Source organism: Oncorhynchus clarkii, chromosome 13 (assembly GCF_045791955.1).
Source record: "Oncorhynchus clarkii lewisi isolate Uvic-CL-2024 chromosome 13, UVic_Ocla_1.0, whole genome shotgun sequence".
Taxonomy (NCBI): domain Eukaryota; kingdom Metazoa; phylum Chordata; class Actinopteri; order Salmoniformes; family Salmonidae; genus Oncorhynchus; species Oncorhynchus clarkii.
The window spans coordinates 56,269,804-56,287,397 of record NC_092159.1 but is presented as its reverse complement, the minus strand read 5'-3'; the positions used below and the strand labels follow the sequence as shown (position 1 = coordinate 56,287,397).

Genomic DNA, 17,594 nt, shown 5'->3' with positions numbered 1-17,594 from the left:
ATGGTTGTCCTTCTGGAAGGTTCTCCCATCTCCACAGAGGAAGTCTGGAGATCTGTCAGAGTGAACATCGGGTTCTTGGTCACCTCCCTGACCAAGGCCCTTCTCCCCCGATTGCTCAGTTTGGCCGGAAAGCCAGCTCTAGGAAGAGTCTTGGTGGTTCCAAACTTTTTCCATTTAATAATGATGGAGGCCACTGTGTTTTTGGGGACCTTCAATGCTGCAGACATTTTTTAGTACCATTCACCAGATCTGTGCCTCGACACAATCCTGTCTCGGTGCTCTACGGACAATTCTTTCGACCTGATGGCTTGGTTTTTGCTGACATGCAATGTCAACTGTGGGACCTTAAACAGTTGTGTGCCTTTCCAAATCATGTCCAATCAATTGAATTTACCACAGGTGGACTCCAATCAAGTTGTAGAAACATCTCAAGGATGATCAATGGAAACAGGATGCACCGGAGCTCAATTCCGAGTCTCATAGCAAAGGGTCTGAATACTTATGTAAATAAGGTATGTTTTAATTTAATACATTTGCAGAAACTTTTAAAAACCTGTTTTCGCTTTGTCATTATGGGGTATTGTGTGTAGGTTGAGGGGGAAAAAATTAATACATTTTAGAATAAGGCTCCTGATTGGCGCAGCGGTCTGAGGCACTGCATCTCAGTGCAAGAGGCGTCACTGCAGTCCCTGGTTCGAATCCAGGCTGCATCACATTCGGCCGCGATTGTGAGTCCCATAGGGTGGCGCACAATTGGCCCAGCGTCTTCCGGTTTTGGCCGAGGTAGGCCGTCATGGTAAATAAGAATTTGTTCTTAACTGACTTGCCAAGTTTAAAAGATTTTTGAAAATAAGGTAACAAAATGTGTAAAGCGGCAGGGGTCTGAATTCTTTCCGAATGCACTGTAAGTCAGAATTTCAGTGCAACAAAGATGTAGTAAAATGTACAGTTATTATAACTTGTATAATTTATTGCTGTGGAAGACAGTCCGCTTTCTTAGTGCAGGTCACATACTGTTCATATTATTCTGAACATCCAATCTACAGCAATCGCCTACTGTCTAGGCTAAGCAGGTCAGATACTGTTCATATCATCCTGAACATCCAATCTACATACATAGCCTACTGTCTAGGCCAAGCAGGTCAGATACTGTTCATATCATCCTGAACATCCAATCTACATACATAGCCTACTGTCTAGGCTAAGCAAGGCAGCAGATTATGGGTTGTATGAACTACTGATTTTAAGACATAACAGATTTGACTACTGACCAGCACAGTCAGTATGTGATGTGTGTCATCCGTCTTTACAGTGCTATCAACAGATCTGGTCCACCACCATCGCTAGTTCCTAGGTTTGGAGGCACTTAGCATAAAAAAGTACAGGCTCAAGAATTCCAGTGAACAATGACAACAATGCATGACAACATTACATAGATTGCAAAATGTTGCAGTGAAATTATAATTATCACTGCCAAATGTACATGTATTGATTCTTCTAGTTGGCCCATTTTCATTTAACTAGTTTAGATTTGAATATAAACCCCTTCATGTTCTGTGCAAGTTAAGTAGACAAGATATATTCCAATACAGCATAGAAAATGTATACTATGCTTTTCAACTTGGAAAAATGTTGATCCAATCTAGAGATTAAGATTATTTATCTAAATGTAAAACATATTTAAAAGTATTTATCCGATTTCTCTATAGACAGACATTCCTGGCTACAGTTGTGTGAAACATGACATAACACTCATCTTATAATGACACCCTAAATAAATTAAAGTAGCCTTTTGTCTTGCAGACATTCTTCTAGGTTAAACTCTTATGGTAAACCAGTATTTTAATAATAACTAGGGCCCAGAGTTGTTCCTTGTTAGGTGGTTGGGGGAAACTTGTTTTAAATAAGAGAAGCATTTAGAAGAATCATTATTGTATTCTGAATTAAATCATAAGACTGAGAAATGGTTGACTGGCTTCATTAAAAGGCAATACAAGGTATATATTTCAGGAGTAAAAAATGGGATCCCCTTCTAGTACGTAATTGAAGCCAAGTTTTTTCTGTCCTGTGCCAATAGTGCGTACCGCAGATGGCCAAGCAGATCAAACATAGGCTATTCAGCACATACAGTTGAAGTCGCAAGTTCACATACACTTAGGTTGGAGTCATTAAAACTCGTTTCACGCACTCCACAAATTTCTGGCAAGTCGGTTAGGGCATCTACTTTGCGCATGACACAAGTCATTTTTCCAACAATTGTTTGCATACAGATTGTATCACAATTCCAGTGTGTCAGAAGTTGTCATACACAAAGTTGACATTTAAACAGCTTGGAAAATACCAGAAAATGTCATGCTTTAGAAGCTTCTCATAGGCTAATTGACATAATTTGAAACAATTGGAGGTGTACCTGTGGATGTATTTCAAGGCCTACCTTCAAACTCAGTGCCACTTTGCTTGACATCATGGGAAAATCAAAAGAAATCAGCCAAGACCTCAGAAAGAAATTGTAGACCTCCACAAGTCTGGTTCATCCTTGGGAGCAATTTCCAAACGCCTGAAGGTACCAGATTCATCTATACAAACAATAGTACACAATTATAAACACCATGGGACCACGCAGCCGTCATACCGCTCAGGAAGGGGACACGTTCTGTCTCCTAGAGATGAACGTATTTTGGTGCAAATCGAAAAGTGAAAATCAATCCCAGAACAGCAGCAAAGGACCTTGTGAAGATGCTGGAGGAAACCGGTACAAAAGTATTTATATCCACAGTAAAACGAGTCCTATATCGACATAACCTGAAAGTCCGCTCCGCAAGGCAGAAGCCACTGCTCCAAAACCGACATAAAAAAGCCAGACTACGGTTTGCAACTGCACATGGGGACAAAGATCGTACTTTGTGGAGAAATGTCCTCTGGGCTGATGAAACAAAAATAGAACTGTTTGGCCATAATGACCATCGTTATGTTTGGAGGAAAAGGGAGGCTTGCAAGCCGAAGAACACCATCCCAACCATGAAGCATGGGGGTGGCAGCATCATGCTGTGGGGGTGCTTTGTTGCAGGAGGGACTGGTGCACTTCACAAAATAGATGGCATCATGAGGATGGATAATTATGTGCATATATTGAAGCAACATCTCAAGACATCAGTCAGGAAGTTAAAGCTTGGTCGCAAATGGGTTTTCCAAATGGACAATGACCCCAGGCATACTTCCAAAGTTGTGGCAAAATGGCTTAAGGACAACAAAGTCAAGGTATTGGAGTGGCCATCACAAAGCCCTGACCTCAATCCCATAGAAAATTTGTGGGCAGAGATAAAAAGCGTGTGCGAGCAAGGAGGCCTACAACCTGACTCAGTTACACCAGCTCTGTAAGGAGGAATGGGCCAACATTCACCCAACTTATTGTAGGAAGCTTGTGGAAGGCTACCCGAAACGTTTGACCCAAGTTAAACAAAGGCAATGCTACCAAATACTAATTGAGTGTATGTAAACTTCTGACCCACTGGGAATGTGATGAAAGAAATAAAAGCTGAAATAAATCACTCTATTCTGACATTTCACATTCTTAAAATAAAGTGGTGATCCCAACTGACCTAATACAGGGAATTTTTACTAGGATTAAATGTCAGGAATTGTGAGTTTAAATGTATTTGGCTAAGGTGTATGTAAACTACCAACTTCAACTGTAGCCACCAAACTGTCACAGCCAGCTGAGAAATCAACACCTACTTTTCAAGAGCAGTAACATCTCTCCGGAAAGGGTTTGCAGTGGTCTTAACGCAGGGCTGAAGGAGCACCGTGACATATACAGAGATTTAAATAGAATATAGCCATGTCTGCAAATACCTTGATGCTTCACTCAAGCCCTCAAAGTTCTTGAGAATATTGTTCTTCACTCGCTTGGGCATTGTCCAAGCTTGTTAAGCAAATAGTTGTTTGGCATCGTCTTTCTAAGCAACTATTTGGCAAGACAACATCTAAGCCAAAAGGAGTTGGCTAGTAAAACTGCTAGTTGTTATCAGCACTCCAGGGTAATAGTGGTGGAGAAAGCATAACAAGCTTCAACTGTAATGCCATTCATTCAGGTATAATACAATTGCCACAGAATGCATATGCTGGACAGTTATGGCACCTCCTATAAGACCATGTACAACCATTTCCAGAGAGATTCACCCATATTGGCGGCGTAGGGAAGACAGATATGAATACTGTATGTGGAATAAACCTCAGTGTAAGGGGAAAAGAGAGGAGGAGAGACACCATCTCTGGTTGAGGTGTATGTTGGGATTGAGGAAAGGGAAGTTGGGATGGGGAGTCAGTAGCCCAGTGGTCACCAACCCTCATCTTGGAGACAGGTGTGTAGGCTTTTGTCATAACCCAGTGCTAAACACACCAGAATCAAGTTCCAGATACGTGGTTATAGGTCAATCTGAACGTTGAACCAGGGGTTTCATTGCTGGGCAGGAACAAAACCCGGCACACCCTGTGAGCTCCTCTCCGGGACCAGGGTGGGTGGTGACCACTGTTGTATAGCCAGTGCAGGTTGAGGTCTAAGGGCCCGCTCACACCTCAGTGCTTCAGTTTCTTGTTGATGCCCATGACCTTGAAGGTGGCTGCAGTGATCTTCTCATACACCACAAACATGAGGGCTGCCGTTAGTACCGTCTGGAGCAGTTTGGCCTCCAGGCCTTTGTATAAGCCCAGCACACCATGCCTCCTGCAGGGGAGAGGACAGGGAGGGAAAACGTCCATGGATCAACACAAGACATACTCATTGGCACAAGACGGTCTGAAAGTGTCCCACCACATTGCAGTAGTCAGACTGTTGAGACGCAAGAGTTCCATTGTGTGTGTGAGATCTACTCACTTGATTCTGTCCATAAGTAGGTAGACTATGTTTCGGAGACTGCCCAGTAGACCTCCCTTGCCCTCAGCTTTGTGCTGCCCAAACTGGGGGGATAGAAAGACAGTAATTTAATCAACAAAATGAGCTGTGAGTACAGGAAATACGGACTTATTTTACTGAGCAGTACATAATCATGATATCAGACACAGTTTGATGGGAAGCAATGGGGAAACACTGCTATGAGTGTTCAGTTAGCAGGTGTGTGCATTTAGAGATGTTTACCCTTAGAATGGCCTGGACGGTCTGCAGGGGATACGTCGCCGTGGTAGCGATGGCCTTGGCCACAGCGCCAATGAGAAAGATCTCTGCTGATGTAATCTAGGAGCAGACAAAAACAAAACAAAGGCTCAAAGACCTTCAGCATGACTGACAGTTGGCTCCCTCCTCTCCTTCCCTCACCTTCCTCCCTCCTCTGCCTGCTCTCCTCTTCATGGCTTCATAGAACATGAACACAACTGCAGGGTTGAAGACCAGCACCAGAGAAGGCAGTGTACCGTTCCAAAGAGTCCCCACTCCCTCCCTGGCTATGATCTGCGAGAAAGCATCTGCAATCGAAAACACACATTGTATGATGATAGCAAGTCACATTTTATTAGTACTGAAAAGAGACAGTGAATAACACAAATAGACAGACACACACCAAAGATGCCTCTGTAGTGGGTCTGCTGGAGGTCTTCGTTCCTGAACTTTGCCCCCTGCAGCTTGAGCCGGGTGTTGACCACCCACATGGGCGTGGTCAGGAGCACGTTCACTGCCCCTGGGGGAAAAACACACAACTTGGGCAACAGAAAGACATTTAAATATGGAGGTTAAATCTACTTTCTTCAATGAATCTCTCTGTTAATCACCTCTCAGACTCCTCTTCCCTAATATAACTACATCAATGACTTAGAGTCCATGAAAATAGGTGGCAGTAGGTTGATAGTGACTTAGCCATTACCACTAAAAGGTCCCTGTTCGGTCGTCCTACCTGAGATGAAGCCCATGAGAAGGTCTTTTCCGGGTCTGGACCGGCCCTGATTACCCACCATGACTTTCTTCAGCGTGTTGAAGGTGTAGAAGTAGACAAAGTTGGAGCAGCACAGACTGGAGATGACTGGGAACCAGCCTCTGTACAGAGACAACCTGGGAGGGGAGAAAGACCAGGGAAATCCACAAAGTCAGTCATTGGGCCATGGGAACCCAGGACTAGGAGTTTTTCCTGTGCATGTGATCTGACTGGGGAAAACTCCTGGCCCAACACAAAAGTAGTCATAGAAATACAATGGGTGGAATGGACATTGCTTTGAACTGAAAGGAATGGCCATTCTACTACTCTATTCTAGATCTATGGGTACAACAGCCTAGTGAAAGCCCTGTATTGCGGTGGTACGAGGCCAGCTTTCCTTTCCAGTCAATTGATTTTACGCAATCTAAGGTGGATTATAAATTGTAGTAAAGTAGGTGTACAGTTCCATACAATACTCACAGGCCTTCCTCCTTTGCTATTTCAGCCAGGAGAATGGCAGTCGATTTGGACTTCCGATTCTCATCCACTGCAACAGAAAAAGAAGGCAGAAAAGGGATTGTCATTTTGTTACATTATTGTAACATTGGAAGTAGGCTGCAGCTCTGGTATGCTCATACCATGGTAAGGTCTCTCTTGTCAATGTTTCCACTTCTATATATCCATCACTCATTTCCTTGTGAACTCACTTACCCTTGGGTGCAGAGTCCAACGTTATAGCAAACAAGTATGACCACACTGACAACAAAGATGGTTATCAGCAGTCAGTATGTACCACCAATTACTCTACAACTCACCCTGAAGTCTGATCCTCGCTGTATCCAAAGGAAAGAAGACGGACATCGCCGTCATGCTACCCTAGAAGCAAATACATTATGACATATAGAATATAGACGGGTAGTTAAACCTATGTTACACGACAAAATTCACAAAGTTGATACAATCTGACACAGTATGCTAACTAACAAACTAGCTAGAGGCACCGGTTGTAACATTTCAGTGTAGTTATTCAAACGTTTTGGCCTTGTCTTTATTATTAAAGGACTGTTCATACATAGGCAAACTACGTTGAGATGTCCTTACCACTGCACCTGCCACGGCGTGTACCAGTGTCTCATAAGACAGAAGGTTGATCGCTGAGGCACCATTGTCGGACATCTCCGATTCTTTAGGGCCGCAGAGCGTCGATCTAGTACGAATGCCAAATCGGTCAGCGACTGCAGAGCACCCTGTTCAAACAACCGGTGGTTGAGTTTCTTGCGGTGAGACTGGTTGTGGTGGAGTACGTTTACCTGCTGTCATCCCATGATGAGTGGCTGAGTGGCTTTTGTGTACTCTGACAGTGCCATAAATAAGGCAAATTTCGTTGTGGAGATTTCTGCTTCCTAAAAACTAATTTTGGTGGTGCAGTCAGTCAGAGTTCAGAACGCTCTAAAGGGCGATACTGCCATCTACTGGAATGGAGTACTTTAGGCCACCTGAGATTTGTACGGCTTTCTTTTTGCGCTTGAGTTCAAAAGCGCGCCTAGCCAGGTATGGCCACTGACCTGTTTTATGACCTCGTGACATTTTATGAATAAAAGCCTACTGATATATATGCACAATTCATTTAACATATTTTGACTATATATTGTCTCTGTCATTGCCATTCCATCATTTAGCAACATGTGACCTAGGCCTATACAGTAGCCTAATAACTTCTCTCAGCATATCAATTGTAGATTCTTGAATTTCCTCAATGGGACAGCATGACAAATCCCAAATGGACTTTGCTTTTGTTTTATGGCAGTGAGTTCCACCGATATGATAACGCCCAGCGCTCTGACCAAACCACTCACATCTCCGATGCGCAATTGTGGCGCTCCAACGCGCTGGAAGGAAGAACAAAATGCCAGATTCCTTCTGCTAAAAGACCTGCCTTTTTTATTTAATTTCACAGTGTAGCGTTCTAAACACAGAGTAAACATGTCTAGGTACCACAAAGCAGCGATCGATGGCTACCTGGACCTCTTGAAAGAGGCTACCAGGAAAGACCTGAATTCTCCAGACGAGGACGGGATGACGCCTACGCTATGGGCTGCTTTTCATGGACACGTCGAAGCCCTTCAACTTATATGTAGCCGAGGGTGAGTGCAGTTGATATTCAGAAGTCTTAGCCTACCTTCCCATACCTACAATCCCAAAATATGTCAAGTGGCATATTAGCAATATATACCTATTGTGACGTTTTTACAATCACAATCAATTCCAATCAATTGAAACCTAATTCAGAAATTATTTTTCTCATATTAGTTAACTGATTTAACTAAGTCTAAACTATTAGAATGTGAATTTATTTGGACCTCTTTTAATTTAATTTACCCTATGTATGTTTAGGTCAATTAACTTCTAATCCAATGAAAAAATAGCAGAAACTCTGCCTGACATGAGGAGGAAGGATAGAAGCTATAGGTTATGGTTTACCTTTTGACCTCTTCCTAGTCCTTGTCCATTACTGTCATTACCTTGATGAAGTCTTCCTGGTATGAGAACGGATATTTCCAATCTCAAATCTACATTGATGAGTTGCTAAAACACAACAATAAAGGCATCCTCCAGTAACCTACAAAACAGTCACAAAACATATAGTACCAGTCCAATGAATACTGTAATATTGTATCTCCTTTAATATTGATGACATGTTTTGTTGGGAGGGATGCAGTTGGAGGATAAAAGTCCGGACGGGGCCTAATGCTGATCCTATTCCCAGCACTGCTGCTCGTTTCCAAAACAAATACTTGAACAAAGGTGGACTTTATGGTTAATTCACGTGATAGAAGGAATGCCCATCACCTCATTCCTGATGCCCATAAACCTACTAGAGACTACCCTCATTAAGGATTTATAGGTGAGAGAGGTGCGGTTAGTTGTGTCACATGGGTTTCAACCTCACAGGTTTCTCTATCAACTTAAACCACCGTCCTCAAATGGTGACTGAATGCCTCTGAGATTTTAACTATATTCTACAATGTACTGTATGTCCATGTCACATGTCACCCATGTTATGTTTGTGCATTAGACATGCATGCCACTCTGAAACTGTCCCCCCACAGCCTTTTAGACCACATTTTCCCATAAGCAGAGCCAAATATGTAATCAGCCAAGGGGAATCATGTAATTAATGACAAACAATAGAGCCCTTCATTCCCCTGGCAGATTTCTCCTGCTTTCATACTGCAGGAAAAAAACAGACCTGATTTTCATCTCTCTTATTTATTTCTGTCAAGATGACAACCGACCAATTGCTTGATTATTTAATTGAATCACACAAACAATGGATTACGAAGCTTTCATAACATTGAACTCAGTGTATTTTTCTAAAATGATTGGAATGATGTCAATCACACCTTTGTGATCATAGCTGCGTATTTCCATGTTGGGCGTTAGCAGTAGGATGTACTGCAACAAACTCGGTTTAATGATCACCTGTTGCTAAGATACTGTAATCGGGAGTTTTATAGAGGTCGTGATGGCACAAAGGACTTTCATTCTTAATGGCTTACCAATTAACCCATAAGGAAGGGTTGGTTTGTTCTTCATGAGGATAACGTTGGTGGCAGTCCTTTTTCATTCATTTATTATAGGAATGCTATTATACAACATCAGTTAATGACTCATTATTTCGTTTTCAAGTGTTGTTCATTATATTGTATTGTTAGATTCAGATTGATATGGACATACAGTGGGGAGAACAAGTATTTGATACACTGCCGATTTTGCAGGTTTTTCTACGTACAAAGCATGTATGTCATTTTTATCATAGGTACACTTCAACTGTGAGAGACGGAATCTAAAACAAACATCCAGAAAATCACATTGTAAGATTTTTAAGTAATTAATTAACATTTTATTGCATGACATAAGTATTTGATCACCTACCAACCAGTAAGAATTTCGGCTCTCACAGACCTGTTCGTTTTTCTTTAAGAAGCCCTCCTGTTCTCCACTCATTACCTGTATTAACTGCACCTGTTTGAACTTGTTACCTGTATAAAAGACACCTGTCCACACACTCAATCAAACAGACTCCAACCTCTCCACAATGGCCAAGACCAGAAAGCTGTGTAAGGACATCAGGGATAAAATTGTAGACCTGCACAAGGCTGGGATGGGCTACAGGACAATAAGCAAGCAGCTTGGTGAGAAGGCAACAACTGTTGGCGCAAATATTAGAAAATGGAAGAAGTTCAAGATGACGGTCAATCACCCTCGGTCTGGGGCTCCATGCAAGATCTCACCTTGTGGGGCATCAGTGATCATGAGGAAGGTGAGGGATCAGCCCAGAACTACACGGCAAGACCTGGTCAATGACCTGAAGAGAGCTGGGACCACACTCAAAGAAAACCATTAGTAACACACTACGCCGTCATGGATTAAAATCCTACAGCGCACGCAAGGTCCCCCTGCTCAAGCCAGCGCATGTCCAGGCCCGTCTGAAGTTTGCCAATGACCATCTGGATGATCCAGGGGAGGAATGGGAGAAGGTCATGTGGTCTGATGAGACAAAAATGGGGCTTTTTGGTATGAACTCCACTTGCCGTGTTTAGAGGAAGAAGGATGAGTACAACCCCAAGAACACCATCCCAACCGTGAAGCATGTAGGTGGAAACATCATTCTTTGGGGATGCTTTTCTGCAAAGGGGACAGGACGACTGCACCATATTAAGGGGAGGATGGATGGGGCCATGTATCGTGAGATCTTGGCCAACAACCTCCTTCCCTCAGTAAGAGCAGTAAGAGCATTGAAGATGCTGGGTCTTCCAGCATGACAACGACCCGAAACACACAGCCAGGGCAACTAAGTTGAGTGGCTCCGTAAGAAGCATCTCAAGGTCCTGGAGTGGCCTAGCCAGTCTCCAGACCTGAACCCAATAGAAAATCTTTGGAGGGAGCTGAAAGTCCGTATTGCCCAGCGACAGCCCCGAAACCTGAAGGATCTGGAGAAGGTCTGTATGGAGGAGTGGGCCAAAATCCCTGCTGCAATGTGTGCAAACCTGGTCAAGAACTACAGGAAACGTATGATCTCTGTAATTGTAAACAAAGGTTTCTGTACCAAATATTAAGTTCTGCTCCGGTAGCGCAGTGGTCTAGAGCACTGCACTGCAGCGCTAGCTGTGCCACCAGAGACTCTTTCGGATCTGTCGCAGCCGGCCGCGACCGGGAGGCCCGTGGGGCGACGCACAATTGGCCTAGCATCGTCCGGGTTAGGGAGGGTTTGGCCGGTAGGGATATCCTTGTCTCATCGCACTCCAGCGACTCCTGTGGCGGGCCAGGCGCAGTGTGCGCTAACCAAGGTTGCCAGGTGCACGGTGTTTCCTCCGGCACATTGGTGCGGCTGGCTTCCGGGTTGGATGCGCGCTGTGTTAAGAAGCAGTGCGGCTTGGTTGGGTTGTGTTTCGGAGGACGCATGACTTTTGACCTTCATCTCTCCCGAGCCCGTACGGGAGTTGGAGCGATGAGACAAGATAGTAACTACTAACAATTGGATACTACGAAATTGGGGAGAAAAAAGGGGTAAAAAAAATTAAAAATTAAAAATTCTGATTTCTGATGTATCAAGTACTTATGTCATGCAATAAAATGCAATTTAATTACTTAAAAATCATACAATGTGATTTTCTGGATTTTTGTTTTAGATTCCGTCTCTCATAGTTGAAGTGTACCTATGATAAAAATTATAGACCTCTACATGCTTTGTAAGTAGGAAAACATGCAAAATCGGGAGTGTATCAAATACTTGTTCTCCCCACTGTATGTGTTAATATGTATACATGTCTATAGACACTGAGTGTACAAAACATTAGGAGCACCTGCTATTTCCATGACATAGACTGACCAGGTGAATCCAGGTGAAAGCTATGATGCCTTATTGATGTCACCTTTTAAATCCACTTCAATCAGTGTAGCTGAAGGGAGGGGGGGGGGCAGGTTGAAGAAGAATGTTTATACCTTGAGACAATTGAGACATGGATTGTGTATGTTTGCCATTCAGAGGGCGAATGGGCAAGACAAAATATTTAAATGCCTTTTAACAGGGTATGATAGTAGGTTCCAGGTGCACCAATTTAAGTGTTTCAAGAACTGCAATGCTGCTGGGTTTTTCACGCTCAATAGTTTCCTGTGTGTATCAAGAATGGTCCACCACCAAAAGGACATCCAGCCAACTTGACACATCTGTGGGAAGAATTGGAGTCAACATGGGCCAGCATCCATGTGGAACAATTTTGACACCTTGTAGAGTCCATGCCCGGTGAATTGAGGCTGTTTTAAGGGCAAATGGGGTGCAACTCAAGATTAGGAAGGTCTTCATAATGTTTTGTACACTGTGTAGATAAAGGTTTTTCACAATATCTGCAATATACCTTAAAAATACAGAAAACACGTTATTCACTGTTACAAATAATACATGGTAATAATCTATGAAAAGCCAACTGACATTTACTCCTGACGTGCTGACCTGTTGCACCCTCGACAACCACTGTGATTATTATTATTTGACACTGCTGGTCATCTATGAACATTTGAACATCTTGGCCATGTTCTGTTATAATCTCCACCTGGCACAGCCAGAAGAGGACTGGCCACCCCACATAGCCTGGTTCCTTTCTAGGTTTCTTCCTAGGTTCTGGCCTTTCTAGGGAGTTTTTCCCAGCCACCGTGCTTCTACACCTGCATTGCTTGCTGTTTGGAGTTTTAGACTGGGTTTCTGTACAGCACTTTGTGACATCATCTGATGTAAGAAGGGCTTTATAAATACATTTAATTGATTGATACAGTTTGGATTTACATTTCTCCTGAAGTTGTAAACCTCCATGCAAAAGATATAATGATAAACAAATTACAGGTCACTCAAACTGAAAAGCAAAATTTATCCCTCTCAAAACAGTTAATTTGCCTTGCTTTGTTCAAACTGTCAGACAGTGACATCCATTATAGAATCAGTCAGTGTCAGTATCTTCTACAGGAGAGATGATCATAGGTCTTATATTTTATGCTGCCATTTTTACCACAGGGTCTGGAGATAGGATATCGTTTCTCAGTGACGGTGGAGCCAGTGAAAGAGTAGATGTGAGTCCTGGCCTCCACATTGTAGATGAAGACCTGACCCTTCTCATAATCCACAAATACCCCCACCTTCTGGGGCTTCTCTCTCAGGGAGAGCGAGACAGGAAGATTAGCGAGAATCATGTACTCATTCCCATTCCTCAGCCACAAAATCCAGGATCCATCCTCAGGACTCAGTGTTCTCATCCCCTTTCTGTTGATGGGCTCTCTGGCCACTCCAAAATCCAATTCAGTCTTCCCCTTAACCTGCACCTCATAGTAAAATCTCCCAGAGGAAAAGCCCCCCCCTTCTCATGACACTGAGAAAAGTATCAAACCTCTCTTGCTTGGCAGTGTCTGATGTATATTTCCATGTTCCACTTGTTTCCATCCTCAGATAGAATGAGACGGTGATGTGCCATATCAGGGTCTAGAGTCACATTCACTGAATGTGTTTGAATGGTTTCAAGATCTTTACCCCTTCCTGTTCACAACTGATTAATGAGTACAATCAGCTTCTTTAATCTGATCCTGCTCCTCAGTTAGGTTTTTCAGCTGACAGTTGAGGTCTTCATTGATGCGATCCCTCTCTTGAATGAGACCCCTTTGCTCACCATGAGCTAAAATGCATTCATCTTTGACTAGAAGTAGTTCCTTGGTGAGGTTTTAATTTTCCTGAGGTCATCCCACTGCTGTTTAACTTGATCCTTTATATTTTAGACGGCAGATGGTCACAGATAGTCCACAGTAGAAGAAACTGTCACGCGCTGACCTTAGAGAGCCTTTTTATTTCTCAATTTGGTTAGGTCGGGGTGTGATTTGGTATTTCTTTGTTGGCTGGGTATGGTTCCCAATCAGAGGCAGCTGTCTATCGTTGTCTCTGATTGGGGGTCATACTTAGGCAGCCTTAGTTTGGGATCTTGTTTTTGTGTAGTGCCTGTGAGCACGCCAGTCATTATGGCTTTGTTGTTGTTGTTGTTGTTGTTGTTGTTGTTGTTGTTGTTGTTGTTGTTGAGTTTCATTTTAATACACATGTGGAACTCTATGCACGCTGTGCCTTGGTCCGTTCATTTCAACGAATGTGACAGCAACCAGCAAGAGAAACACTAGAGAGCACTCCCAAAATATCCCTTAATGATTTTCATCTTCACATATGTACTTAACACACCGGAACAGCTGACTAGGAATGTGAAATTCTGTCTTCCTCACTTCATTGAGCGGGCTCTGTTGAACAATGCATATCAAATAATTTTCTGTTTGTCTCCTGTTGAGTGACCTTTAGTTTGGCAGAGTAGAATCCCTCAGTGTTCCTTTATATCTCTGAATACCAACCATACAATTTGGTTCCCTCAATGTCCTGGATACCAGCCTTTAGATTTACACACTCGGAACAATGACTACCCTTCTCAGCTCCTCAATTGAGATCACTGGCTGGGAGCCAACAGCTACAGACACAAAGGTATACAGGATTTAAAATACTGAAGTGAGGTTTTGAGAAAATGAATACATGTTATAAGGCAGACTGTATAGGTTATTGCATTTGACAGAAAATGTAACCTTACCTTTAATACAGACTTCCATGGGGAGATCATCATACCTGGACTTTGTCTTAGTAAAGTACTTGATAAAACCCATCATCATTGCCTTGTACCCTGGTCAGTTTCAAGGTGTTGCATCTTTTCAGTTAGTCTTTAAACAGTTCTGTACTTCCCCTGTAGGAGACCATCTGATCCTTAGTTGTCACTTCAGTATTGGTAAAGATGAACAGCAGAGCCTGGGTGGGGAAGTCTAAACCACTCCACTCTCATATCCTCAGCATTGATACCGGGTTTGAGGTAGAGGTCTTCACAGGTCTAAAAAGTTGTGCATTGGATCTGTGGCTTTCCCACCCGATCTGAAATGTTTCATCAAACAAAAAAACAGATACCCATTCCGAATGGAACCCAGGACAGTCAGACCAGTTCTGAAAAAGGCCTGTGGAAAAACAGACCCAAACAGACACGTGCCGGTTCGGATCTTAGAGACCCGTTCAGATCCGAGAGTAAAAAGAGAAAGAAACCTCAGACTGGGAGCTGTCAAATGAACACACACACACACACGGTGAAGGTGTAGAGTAGGCCTACTGTACCTGAGACTGCTCTGTGGAGGAGAGGGACAAAGACAATCTGGTAGCATCACCGTCATTCCAGAAAGCGATGATTACACAAATGATCAAGATGAATTCCATAACTTCAAATCAGGGAGTCAATAATGACATTTCAGTGTTTAGAAGAAAATACACAGAAAAACTGTGGAATAATCTAAAAGCAAACATACCAAAGTCAGTTCTCCTAGTTGAACAAAGGCTTTCCTTCAGTGCAGCCTTGTCAGTGCAGCCTTGTCCATGTACTCATCTGGAGTTACTTTTTTTTACTTACAACATAAAACTTGTCCAACTGCATACTTTTCACACCTACAATGATGAGCCAAAGCTGAACAGAAATCACATCTAATCTTGTCATAGAAATGTATGATTGGTTGGTTGATTAATTGGTTTGTTGATTCACTGACAGATGTTTCTGTGTTCTTTCAGAGGGGACCCCAACAGGAGCGACATCTGGGGCAACACGCCGCTGCACCACGCCGCCACCAATGGTCACATGCACATCCTCAGCTTCCTGGTCAACTTCGGCGCCAACCTCTTCTCCCAGGACAACGACTTCCACACAGCTATGGACGTGGCAGCGTCGGGCGACCGCATGGACTGCGTGCGATTCCTGGACAGTGCCGCATCACAGCAGACCATCCAGAATGCCAAGAAAGTGGCCAGGCTGAAGAAGGAGGCCACCAAAGAGGCTGAAATGCGGGTGAAGCTGTGTGAGAGGGTCAAAAAAAGGCACAAGAGCAAGATGGATAAGATGTACCAAGGGTCAGTGTCAGAGGCCAGCACGGCATCTCCGTCGTTCTCCAAGATGGGCACCATCAATAGTGTGAACGAGCAGTTCTCCAAGCTGATTGCCTCTGATACCTCAGGCTCGCTTACGGCCCGGTCGAAGGGGACCCTCCAGAGAATATTCGGGAAAAAGGATAAAGGAACAACGGAGAAGGTGGGAAGAGACGGGAACGTCATCTTCGTCAAGCAGGAGAACGGCACCCTCTCTGGGAAGCCTGAGTTCATGGGCGTTTTCTCCGAGCAGGACGAGATCGATGAGGAAGAGGACGGAGGGATGAGAAGATTCACTGATGATGACGTTAATGACGATGACGAAGAAGGAGATGGCCCAGGAGCCAAGGAGTCCATCTTCAAACGGCCCGGCCTGGGGAACATGGTCTTCAGGAAGAACTTCTCCATGGAGATGGGGATAGAGCCCGACGACTTCCCCAGTGGGAACAATGAAAACCTGGGCTTCCTCATCCGCAGGGAGGGGTTCGACACAGAAGGGGAGGACACAGGCTTTGTTGAGGACGAGGAGGACGACGACCTGCCCTGGAACCAGGAGGAGATCGGCCTGGATGACGACCAGGATGAGGAGACCTCCCCGCTGGATGCCTTCCTCTCATCCATCTCCCTGCCAGACTTCTCCCCAGCCTTCACCCGTGAACAGCTGGACCTGGAGGCGCTGATGCTCTGTTCCGACGATGACCTCAAGGGCATCCGCATCCAACTGGGGCCCCGCAAGAAGATCCTGGAAGCTGCCGCTCGCCGGAAAAGTGCACTGGAGAAACCTGGCGCCATCAAGGACAGCTTCCTGTGATGAAATTCTGATATTGGAGGTGATTGAATATGGCTGAATGGAGAAAGTAGGATGAATGCAAGTAGGAGGATGTAGAGTGACAATACTTTTGAATGAAAAGAACACTGATGCAAAGTTGAGAGTTTGAAGTGGAAATACATATCCTGGTTTTCAATCCTTTAAAGACAAATTCTTTAATCTTTCTCTTACCTTGGACTAGGAGTGACTGCAGCCCTTCATTACTTTGCTATAGCCGCCACAGGCTAAAGTTAGCATTGATTCACCTAAAACAATGGGGGTTCGACGGGCTGGATAAGTCTGGCACTGTGACGAGATAATCGGACATGGTTAAACTGAGCAGGAATGTCATTTAGATTAATGGAGTGGCAATAACACCACCACAACCACTACCAACCCCCATCTTGCAATACCAATTCATGAAGATAGAAGGAAGAAACACTGTCAGATTTCAAACATAATTTGAGCTGCATGCTCTTTTTGGCATGTCTCTGAGAAGCACACGACTCATTTTGAGTAATGATGTAATGTAAGAGCCTATTAAGTGGAAACTGTTCTGATCTTGATTTTCTTGTTTCCTCCTTTGATGATTGATAGAAAGGAGACAATATTGTGATGAATTCAGTTGTGACATTTTGTATGTGAATTTTAATCCTTGTGATTTGTACATTGATTAAAAAACGTATGACAACCAAAATAAATAACGTTTCTAAATCACTTGATCAATTCTTTCATGTGAGTTGCATGCATACATTTTCTCTGACTGGATTGTTTGGCACTTGAAAGTTCTGAATCACTGGTGAAGTAGATACATAACATGCAAAACTGTAGTGTGCCATGAGTTTCTCCTTACCAGGTGACC

At 43.6% G+C, this 17,594-nt stretch overlaps 2 protein-coding genes and 2 pseudogenes across 2 annotated transcripts; 1 reads left to right on the top strand and 3 right to left on the bottom strand.

The window, feature by feature from the left end:
* Window positions 1-952: 952 nt before the first annotated feature.
* On the bottom strand, window positions 953-7,351 carry LOC139365132 (solute carrier family 25 member 17-like). The gene is made up of 9 exons (XM_071102546.1): window positions 7,002-7,351; window positions 6,716-6,776; window positions 6,381-6,447; window positions 5,883-6,037; window positions 5,553-5,669; window positions 5,312-5,457; window positions 5,135-5,230; window positions 4,874-4,956; window positions 953-4,723 (listed from the first exon to the last, which is right to left on the bottom strand). Exons 1-9 carry the CDS (start codon window positions 7,074-7,076, stop codon window positions 4,576-4,578), a joined length of 948 nt encoding a protein of 315 aa, XP_070958647.1. The 5' UTR covers window positions 7,077-7,351; the 3' UTR covers window positions 953-4,575.
* A 403-nt stretch (window positions 7,352-7,754) lies between these two features.
* LOC139424062 (ankyrin repeat and sterile alpha motif domain containing 4B) lies at window positions 7,755-17,449 on the top strand. Its single transcript, XM_071175752.1, has 2 exons — window positions 7,755-8,044; window positions 15,574-17,449. Exons 1-2 carry the CDS (start codon window positions 7,884-7,886, stop codon window positions 16,733-16,735), a joined length of 1,323 nt encoding a protein of 440 aa, XP_071031853.1. The 5' UTR covers window positions 7,755-7,883; the 3' UTR covers window positions 16,736-17,449.
* Window positions 12,906-14,023, bottom strand: LOC139424163 (zinc-binding protein A33-like; annotated as a pseudogene).
* On the bottom strand, window positions 14,133-14,932 carry LOC139424162 (butyrophilin subfamily 1 member A1-like; annotated as a pseudogene).
* Window positions 17,450-17,594: the final 145 nt, after the last annotated feature.